We start from the raw sequence: 10386 nt of genomic DNA on the forward strand, positions 1-10386 counted from the left end.
CCATTGTAAAAAGAATCTTATGCAGTGATCTCACTTTTACACCTGCACTGGTATCTGTAAGATATCTGTGTGGCCACTAAAGGCCCACTTGGGATTAATCTACAACAGGAAATGAGATTAGATTGGAAGGGGAAAAGTCAAAGTAGTTCTGAGGTCAAACTGTAGAGCCCTGTCTATCACTATTTTTCACTTAATGTGGTTGAAAGACTGCTTCCTCTAACAAGCACCAGAAGTCTGTCCCTGTTAACCTTGATGGGAGCAGGGGCTACTCAGCACTTCTGAGAATCAGGTGTCATGATCTTTGATTTGAAATATAATTTCAAAATCTTATATTTTGAATCTGGGGATCTTTAAAGTCTAGGGATGTTGCTGAGTTCTTCCTGCTGTTACAGAATCATAGAACAGTTTGGGTTGGACTGGATCTTCAAAGGCCATCTAGTATAACCCCCTTCAATGAACAGGGACATCTTCAACTAGATTAGGTTGCCCAGAACCACATCCAGCCTGGCCTGGAATGTTTCCTGGGATGATTCTTCTACCACCTCTCTGGGAAACCTGGTCCAGGGATTCACTGCCCTCACTGTAAAAAATGTTTTCTCTCTTTTAGTTTAAAACCATTACCTGTTATCCTGTCCCTATAGGCCCTGCTAAAACGTGTACCCCCATCTTTCTTATAAGCCCTCTTTAAGTACTGGAAGGCCACAATAAGGTGTCCCTGAAGCCTTCTCTTCTCCAGGCTCAATAACCGTAACTCTTTTGGCCTGTTTCCAGAGGTGCTCTGGACCTGCTCCAGCAGGTCCATGTCTTTCCTGTGCAGAGGATACCTGAGCTGGACACAGTATTCCACGTGGGGTCTCATGAGAGTGGAGTAGAGGGGGAGAATCACTTCCCTCGACCTGCTGGTCACGCTCCTTTTGATGCAGCCCTGGATACAGTTGGCTTTCTGGGCTGCAAGCGCACACTGCTGGGTTACATCCAGCTTTTCATCCACCAATAGCCCCAAGTCCTTCTTGACAGGGCTGCTCTCAATCCCTTCGTCACCCAGCCTGTATTGGTACCGGGGTACTACCCCAGCCCAGGTGCAGGATCTTGCGCCTTTTTGAGCCTCATGGGTCCATTTCTCAAGCTTGTCCATGTCCCTCTGGATGGCATCCCTTCCCTCAGGCCTGTCAGCTGCACCTCTCAGCTTGGTTCATCTCCAAACTTGTTTGAGGGTGCACTTGATCCCACTGTCTGTCATTGATGACGCTATTAAACAGTGCTGGTCATTGCATCTCCTGAGGGACACCACTTGTCACCGATCTCCATCTAGACACTGAGCTTGTGTCCACTACCCTCTGGGTGCGACCATCCAACCACTTCCTCATCCACCAAATAGTCCATCCATCAAATCTGTATCTTTCCAATACAGAGAGAAGAATGTTATGGGGGACCATGTTAAAGACCTTACAGAAGTCCAACATCCGTAGCTCTTCCACTGTCCACTGATGCAGTCACTTCACCATAGAAGTCCTCTAAGTTGGTCAGGCAGGATGTGCCCATGGTGAATTCATGCTGGCTGTCCCAAATCACCTCCCTGTCCTCCATGTGCATTAGCATAGCTCTTAGGAGGATCAGTTCCATGATCTTCCCAAGCACAGAGGTGAGGCTGACAGGTTGCTAGTCTCCAGGATCCTTTCTACCTTTTAAAATGCATGTCTCATGCCATCACTCTAAGCCCTGTTTTAATGGCAGAACTGCTTTGTTGCACTAAAGCTGATGTTTTTCCTTATTTTTAAACTGTCTTTCCCTCTGCTTAGGAAAGGCAATTAGTGTGGGGGACATACTCTTCTGGAGCAGTATGGTAAATCTGTAAATGACAGAACAGTGACTCTAGTGAGCTAACAGCTTGAATGGGGATAAATGATAATTACAGAGAAGAAGAAAGCTTGTAATGTGATATTCTTTGGTAAAAATTACAGCATTCATTAGGAGAGAGACACAAAGTGTGTGCCTGTACATGTTTGTTCTCATTTGTAAGATAAATCCAGTGTTTTCTGCCTGCTTTAGATAGCACAATCACTGGTATTTTGTGAGCTGTTGTTTGCTCAAGGCAAACGATGGGGATAAGGTATAAAATACGGATTTGCTTACTGATTTGTATGTGGATTTTGTTCTGCAGGCTAAAGGAGGTGGCTATGAGAGCGAGGATGCCTATCAGAATGCAGAGTTAGTGTTCCTGGACATTCACAATATCCATGTTATGAGAGAGTCACTGAGAAAACTGAAGGAAATTGTGTATCCCAATATTGAGGAGACTCACTGGCTGTCTAATTTAGAGTCAACTCACTGGCTAGAGCATATCAAGGTACGCATCTCTGCATCCCCTGATGTGGCGCAGTATCCACAAATACCAGTCTGTTCACTGGGAAAGGTTATCCAGAGCCAGCTCCAGGGCTGGATTTTTCAATTCATGAGCAATTTGAAGACTTAAAATCTATAAACAACTAAAACCACGATTTCATGGAATGCGGAATCTTGGAAGAGATGGGAAGAGGGACGAGCCTGGGGGTTGAAATACTGAGAGATGGTGTTTTGGAAGTGAAGTGTGTTCCTGGCAATGCATAGTAGTGAAAGCCCAGGAGTCCCAGAGTTTCCAAGTTCTTGACTGGAGGATCCTTGACATCCTGGTGCTACTGATGCTCCAGACCAGTAAGTGCTGGGAGTTTGTGCCCCATCAGCCTTTCAGGAGTCCAGGCAGAGTCAGAATGAGTGGGGCAAAATGCTTCAGCTTCTCTGGATGTTTCAAATCAAGCTCTTTCTCTCTTATCAATGTCCAGCTTACATTGTCAACCTGCTAATGCAGACAAGGGGCAGACCTGCTTCTGGGGCAGTTTCAAGGCGATGGCCTTTTGTGTTTGTGTCAGACACATACTGCTGCTGCTTTTAAATCCTGACCTCTTCAAGGACTGAGCTTAATGCAATAGCTCTTCTAGAGCTGTGCCTACACCACAGCTTAGATGTGTTGTCATCTGGCTGGAACAGCAGATGTGTTCACCAATTTGCTGTCCTAGTTATAAAATAGTTGGAACTGATTTACCATTCTCCTTGAGGCAGGCAGAGCCCTTGGTTTGCCCTGTGTTGTCACTGGCCATTTTTCATTGACAGTCTCTGTTCCAAAGAGGTTTTGTAACTTCATTTTTCCCCTTGCCCTAGCTCATTCTCGCTGGAGCCCTTCGCATCGCTGACAAGGTGGAGTCAGGGAAGACATCTGTGGTTGTGCACTGCAGTGATGGCTGGGACCGGACCGCCCAGCTCACCTCCCTGTCTCTGCTCATGTTAGATGGCTACTACCGGACTATCAGGGGCTTTGAAGTGCTGGTGGAGAAGGAGTGGCTGAGCTTCGGGCACAGATTTCAGCTGGTGAGTCTCTAGCCTGGGGAAGGCACTGGACAGAAGGTTATTGTCCACCTTGAAGGCTTTCAGAGGAGTTAGGCCTTTCCTGTGGGAAGGCCCCCAGCTGAACTCCCATTAAAAAGATGAATAATGCTGTTGCTGTTGTTTTCTGCCTATAATTCCATTGATCTCTCAACCTCCCTGGACACAGTATTGGTTAGATACAGGGACAGGTAGTATTAAATCTCTCAGGTGCCTCACTGACATGTGTTCCCATGCTTAACCTTAAACTAACAGTGTGCTTTGGGTTCAGGATAGGTGTTTCTGCTGGGAGTTGGCAGAGACCACTGGGGTAATTCTTACCTCTCTTTCCAGTTCAGTCTATTTTCTGAGACTGCATGGACACTGTCACCTAACAAATGCCTTGGTACTGAACAGAGTGGTGAATTTGGTTGTGGCCTTGACCTCATATTCTCTTCAGGGACATTTTATTTTTGGGGAGGCTTTTAATTGTTTAAGTAAAAGATCAGCAGCTTGAAACTGGATCAAGAGTAGCTCATGGTTGTGTCTCTAGAGCTGGCAGAGAGCAGCTTTGTGGGTATGTATGACGCAGCAGTTTGTTATGGTTTGCATTGATGGGAATTGAGAGACTCCTTTCAGTAGAATCCTTTCAGTCTTTGTTCCTGTTGTGTTTTGCTGGTAGCTGTTCTCTTGTGGCTGTTAATTTTGGCAATGGATAGAGCAAGGTCTGTTTACAGCACATGCGATAGTGGGTTGCATAGTCAGGTGCTCTGAGGAAGGTGGGGAAACTGAGGCACTAAGTTTTGCTGCAGCAAAGCTGTTACCTGGTGTTTGAATGATGAGTATTTTAGCTTCCCTGTCTATATGAGGAAGATAACGACGGTGATTTCCCTTGGTGAGGGGACAGCGGTATTACAGAAGTAGGGATCTCTGTTACTTACGTGCTCTTTGTACGGTACTCAGGGCTCCCGGGTAATACACAGCCCCTCACGCACTGTGCTAGTTGTGAGGAATCCTGTGTTGGCCACACAGCACGGTGAGGGCTGGAGGCCTCCTTCTGGGGATACTTTCATCACTGCCTCTGCTGAGGTGGCGGGAGATGGGCTGGGTCAGTGTTTGTACAGCACTTGGAAGCTGCGAGGTGTTATGTGATGGTTCCCGCCACATGCCGTGCCTGTAGGTACTGCTCACATCTAGCACACTGTACTACTGCAGTAGCCAGGGCGACAGCTGCAGCTGAAGCAAGAAGCATTCCCATTTTTTCCCCTTCTGAACTGTAGCTATTGACTGGAACCGGTGCCAGCTCAGCATCTGGAGCCGCTAGTCAAACAACTCCTGTTTTCATTTAGCATGGAAATATCCCCATAAAGAAATTTCACTTCAAAGACGAAGGGAGTAGCTGTCCTTCACTCCATTACACACTGAGAGAGACAAAGCAAAACCAAGATTCATTTGAACCTTGTTAAAGCTGTTGGTGAAGGTGTGGGTGGGTGACTGAGAGGAGACCGCAGCAGTTTCCCTGTGCCGCTCAGTTCTCTGTCCTGCTCTGTTTCAGAGAGTTGGCCACGGAGACAAGAATCACGCGGATGCAGATCGCTCTCCTGTCTTCCTCCAGTTCATCGACTGTGTCTGGCAGATGACGAGACAGGTGGGTTCTGGGTAGCACACATGTCCGCAGAGCTGGTGTCTGGCCGCAGGAACAGTTAACAAGCTGACCTGCTCAGAGTCTGTTCAGGGGAGAGCCTGAATGCACAAGGTCACAGGCAGGCCACGATGTCAGCTTGCATCGGGTTTGTTACTTAGTGGGTGCTGCTTAACTACATGCTGCTATAATAAATGTGAGCTTGTGAAGAGAAGGTTGCCCAGAGAAGCTGTGGCTGCCCCATCCCTGGCAGTGTTCAAGGCCAGGTTGGACACAGGGGCTTGGAGCAACCTGCTCTAGTGGAAGGTGTTCCTGCCCATGGCAGGGGCTTGGAACTGGATGAGCTTTAAGGTCTCTTCCAACCCAAACCATTCTGTGATTTTAAGACCCATTGTGCTCTCCTTGGGTTGCTTTGCAAGCAGGCATCCTGTCATGCAGCTGTGAGGCCAGGATGTTGGCTGGGGCAGCCTGGGCAGAGCAGGGTGGTTTGTGAGGCCTCCTGCTCTCCTCCCCATTGCCCCAGCATGTCTTTATGGTTCACCACACGTGTTCTTATGGACACTTTGTGAGTTTCAGTTCTGCCTGTCTTTGGTCTGGTTGTGTCTGTATGGAACACCATCAGCAAACGCAGCTCCCAGCCATACACCTGCTCCTCCCACTGACCCCTGCTGCAGGATGCCTCCTTGCTGTTCCCTCTGGGAAGGGCTGTGTTACACAGACAGGTGATTTCCATTTGGCTCTGGGCAATATCCAGGTTTTTTTATGCATTATTTCACATGTGCTTCAGCCTTTTGCTCACAGTGTCACTGCATGGGCTGTCATGAGGGGCAGGCATAGCAGAGCAGGCTTCGACTTGAAGCAGCCCTGAGTGTGTGTAAACACAGTGGTCAAACCCTTCAGACCTCTGGCTTCTGCTCAAAATTCCTCGCTGCACGTGTAGAGCAGCTTTCCAAGAGAGAAACTCTTGCTTCTGGGAGGAGCAAATATGATCCCAACTGTCCAGCCAGGCAGGGAACAGGGACAAATCCTGTTTTAGGAATCAAAGAGGACAGCTCCTTACCACGAAGTGGCAGAAAGTTGATTTGCAATTCCCTCTCTAAAATTCCAACCTAACTTTCTTGTTCTGTCTGTAGTTTCCTACAGCATTTGAGTTCAATGAGTACTTCCTGATAACCATCCTGGACCACCTGTACAGCTGCTTGTTTGGGACCTTCCTGTGCAGCAGTGAGCAGCAGAGAGTGAAGGAGGTAAGACAGCTTCTCGCTAAGGTGAAGGCCTGGTACTGTGATTGCTTCAGCAGGCCAGATGTTGCTAGAGAAGTTGTTTCAGTGCTCAAAGACAGGAGTAGCTGCAGGTCTGGGTAATGCCAAGCTCTCTTCTTAACAGCTGGGACATGGGGTATTTTCCTCTGCACAAACTGCTGTTGGAGACTTCACATTTCAGAGCATTACCACTTTCCTCTGGACAAGTCCTGCTGCTTTCAGCATGGCTTTCAGCTACTCACTGATGGCTGAGTAGCTCCTGGTGTCTCCTAGGCAGTTGGAAATGCAGTTTTTCTTTGAAGTTCAGTTTAATGTAACCTCCTCTGTGCAGACTGGTACCTTTCTGTTCTCCCTTTTCCTTCAAGTAGCGCCTTTAGGTTGCTTTTAACTACCACGTGTGCGTTGTCATTCTGCACACACAGGTTACAGCAAGTAACTGGTTCTTGCTGTGCTTGTGTTTTTCCAAGAGGAAGGGGACAGAGCTGCCAGTATTGGGAAGGACGTGTCTCTAGGTCCTGCCACAGTTTTGCCCTGCAGTCTGATCCATGTTTGTTTATCAAGGGAGCACCGTATTAGATGGGTGCATTCAGACCCAGTCTGGAATCAGGAGGAAAAGTAGTGACCTGAAGATGAAGCATTTTGTCACCAGAAGGTTGGAGCCTAAGGTACACTGAGGACAGTGCTGCCTGGACCTGATGTGGTTGTATCTGATAGCACATCAGTTAAAAAGGAAAAACAGCTTAAAAAATGCCCTGTTGTACTGTAATAGCATTGTACTGTAGTGAAATCAGGGTCCCCGTTTCCTCTGGAGCTCACAGTGCTGGAATAATTGTCATTTTCAGAGAAGAACACCCCCATGCTGTGTAGGTTTAGGTTTTTTTAAGGCCTCAGCCTAGTGAAGTACTTAATCTAGAAAGCACTTCCACACTGGTTTCACCGGGACTATTCACAGGCCTAATTATTCCACTAGATCAGGGCCTAAGTCAAATGTTTTCTTTATTTCTTTGCAATTAAACACTCGAGCAAGTCCCCCAGGAGCACTTTAAAGAGTGAAGTTTAACTAAAGCAGTGAGAGCTCAACGCCAGTGTCCTGTTGCTGTGCCGATGGCAATTCCCACTGCGTGTTCCCGTGCCAGGGTGCGTGTGTGCCTCCGCCTGCCTCTGCGCCTACAGTGACCACATCAAAAGAGCAGGGTTATTATTGAAGCTACAGAAAGGCAAGGGGCTGTGTATTAATGACAGGCAGATGTATACACGCTGTTGAACCCTGCAGATAAACACTGGGATTTGTAGGGGAAATAAAGCCTCCTCCACCCCCTTCCCTTACAGAGCCTTCCAAAAAAGACCGTATCGCTTTGGTCTTACATCAACAGCCAACTGGAAGACTTTACTAACCCCTTGTACGTGAGCTACTCCAACCATGTCCTGTATCCCGTGGCCAGCATGCGCCACCTCGAGCTGTGGGTCGGCTACTACATCCGCTGGAACCCCAGGATGAAACCCCAGGTACGTGTGCCTCCTCCCAGGATCGGTCTTTTATTTCCCTCTCTACTGGTACTAATGCTGTCGGTTTGGAGTTCAACACCTTTGAAGCACACGAATTAATGTGGAAACTTACAATGATGCTGCTTAAACCTAAACCCAAAAGCCTAAATGAATAGCCAGCAAATGAAACAGCAGCACCGACTACTGCCTGGTGTGGGTGCTGAGCTGGAGGCTGCTGCCTCACGAAATCTGCAGGAGCTGAAGATACTCAGCAGGTTGGAAATGAATATGGGAAAATTATAGAAATCACAGCATGGTTTGGGTTGGAAGAGACCTTAAAGCTCATCCAGTTCCAACCCCCTGCCATGGGCAGGGACACCTTCCACTAGACCAGGTTGCTCCAAGCTCCGTCCAACCTGGCCTTGAACACTGCCAGGGATGGGGCAGCCACAGCTTCTCTGAGCACCCTGTGCCAGTGCCTCAGCACTTCCCTCACAGGGAAGAATTTCTTCTTCATATCTAATCTCAAATCTCCCCTCTTTCAGTTTAAAGCCATTCCCATTGTTCTGTCCCTACATGCCCTTATAAAAAGCCCCTCTCCAGATTTCTTGTTGGCCCCTTCAGGCACTGGGAGCTGCTCTAAGGTCCCCCCAGAGCCTTCTCTTCTCCAGGCTTGAACAAGCCCAACTTTCTCACCCTCTCTCCGTAGCAGATGTGCTCCAGCCTCTGCTCGTCCTCACTCAGCTGCATGTTTTGTTGCAGGAACCTGTCCACAATCGCTACAAGGAGCTTCTTGCCAAGAGGGCCGAGCTGCAGAAGAAAGTGGAGGAGCTGCAGAGAGAGATCACCAACCGTTCCACCTCATCCTCGGAGAGAGCCGGCTCTCCCGCGCAGTGCGTCGCTCCAGTACAGACAGTTGTATGATAGGGACTATTTGTGCCAAGTACCTTCCCAGGACCACGGGGGCAGCATTTCTGAGCCCCTCTGGTTCCCAGCGCGGTGTCTGGGAGATGCCAACCTATTTATTTATTTCTCCCCAGGGTAATTTATTAGTACTGTAGCACTAGAGGAAGCTTAAGCAAAAAGAAACAAACAAGGCCCCCTATGCAATTAACCTTCTCAGTGGCTAGATGATAATACAAGGTCATTGCACTTGCCACCTAAAAGAAACCTAGAGCTCGGTCTTTGTTCACTTACGTGGAAATCACTTGGCTTTGAAGAGAGACTGTGCGCTAGGATAGAGTACAGTGGAGGAAAAACATCCACTCACAAGTATGGAAACTCCCCTTTGCTAAAAGGAAGTATCAGCTCCGACTCTATTGAAGCCTAGAAAACAGCCATGGAGTCAGGAACCCTCCAGTGTTAGTGCCTGCACAGCAGTGTTCATGAGAGCATTTGCCAACAGGGACAAGCAGTGACAGCCGCTGGAACATATCACCTTCTTGCTTTTCCCTTCACTTTGACCTGGACCATAGCAAGCCATGTAAATGATGCCTTATCTGAAGAAATGGCAGCTTCAACCAATAGGGGATGGTGGTAGAGGAGCAATCGACAGGACAAAGTTTACTTCCATCTCTGCAACTTTATGGTTTACACTGGATGTGCAGGATGCAACTTCAGCCCCTCTCTGTCAGAGGGGGAGCAGAGCACCACTCCCCCAGGGTTTCTGCAGCACCTCTGTCCTCCAGTGCCTCAGCCTCACAGGGTTGTGGAGCACCGAGGGGCACGTGTGAGCTGCTGGGATCAGTCATTGCATTCCTCTTAGGTAAGCCTAATTAGTGCTTTTAATGCTTCTGTGGAGGATCATAGTGGCATACTTAAGGTGTTTCAGTGTTTTGTTAACTAAACTAATGGAAGCAACTGTGCATCAACCAAAGAAGCCTTTCTGCCTGCATTGCAACTGCTATTTATTCAGAAAAACAGCCAGTTTCTGAGCCCTAGGTTGAGGTCTCTTTCCTCATAATGTACTTCAAGAGTTAGTGGCACCTGACTACACTTAAGTCCAAATTCATTTTTAATACACAAGTTTACTGTAGAGGTAGAGATAAAAACCAAGTAGGTGAAACCATTCCTGCCCCATTGATCTTTCAAACAGGTGAGTACAAGGTTGTAAAAGATATATCTGACAGCAAAGGGAGTTTTGTATGTGTGAGGATCTTTACTCCAGCCTGATTCTCATCTCCAGGCTGAGGGGCACTACTTGGTCTGGGCTCCTGCATGGCTCTTTCATGACAGGATCCCATGCTGTGCTCACCAGTTCAATACACCCATCACCATGTTGCTTCACTCAGCTTCTCTTCCACAACAGGAAGTATTTTCTGAGGGAGTACAAGAGCAGATCAACTTACATGTAAGAAATAGCCTTTCAAAAGCCACATTCCTTCAAAAGCAGTAATTCCCCTTCAGTCTCCATTGCCGTCTGCTCTACTGCAACCAGTGTCTCTGCTTACAGAGAAATCCACAGCCACCTTCTGACAGGAGGAATCACAGGCTGTATGGATCACTGCACTTGTTACAGGGTGGCCTTGGATGTACGTTATTGTTCAATAGTGCAAAGAATCCACACAAGAGACCTTCTGGGGGACTCGGAATTGTTGTAAG

The 10386-nt window shown here is 47.9% G+C and overlaps 1 protein-coding gene across 5 annotated transcripts in view; it reads left to right on the forward strand.

Annotated features, from left to right (window-relative positions):
- The window catches only part of MTMR2 (myotubularin related protein 2), a 58884-nt gene extending 49540 nt beyond the window's left edge, over positions 1-9344 (forward strand). For 4 of the 5 annotated variants that reach the window (XM_061457865.1, XM_061457866.1, XM_061457868.1 and 1 more), the window contains 6 exons: positions 2162-2347; positions 3196-3402; positions 4952-5044; positions 6172-6285; positions 7630-7806; positions 8548-9344. In XM_061457865.1, the coding sequence (XP_061313849.1) occupies positions 2162-2347; positions 3196-3402; positions 4952-5044; positions 6172-6285; positions 7630-7806; positions 8548-8709 (939 nt within the window). In that variant the 3' untranslated portion in view covers positions 8710-9344. Of the gene's footprint in view, positions 1-2161; positions 2348-3195; positions 3403-4951; positions 5045-6171; positions 6286-7629; positions 7807-8547 lie in introns of those variants that run through there. The other variant, XM_061457867.1, reaches the window with a different exon arrangement.
- The last annotated feature ends 1042 nt before the right edge of the window (positions 9345-10386 follow it).

The sequence above is a fragment of the Pezoporus flaviventris genome, unplaced genomic scaffold (genome assembly GCF_033815535.1).
Source record: "Pezoporus flaviventris isolate CSIRO_AGI_PZ_B2104156 unplaced genomic scaffold, CSIRO_AGI_Pfla_v1 ptg000025l, whole genome shotgun sequence".
In the NCBI taxonomy this organism is placed as follows: domain Eukaryota; kingdom Metazoa; phylum Chordata; class Aves; order Psittaciformes; family Psittacidae; genus Pezoporus; species Pezoporus flaviventris.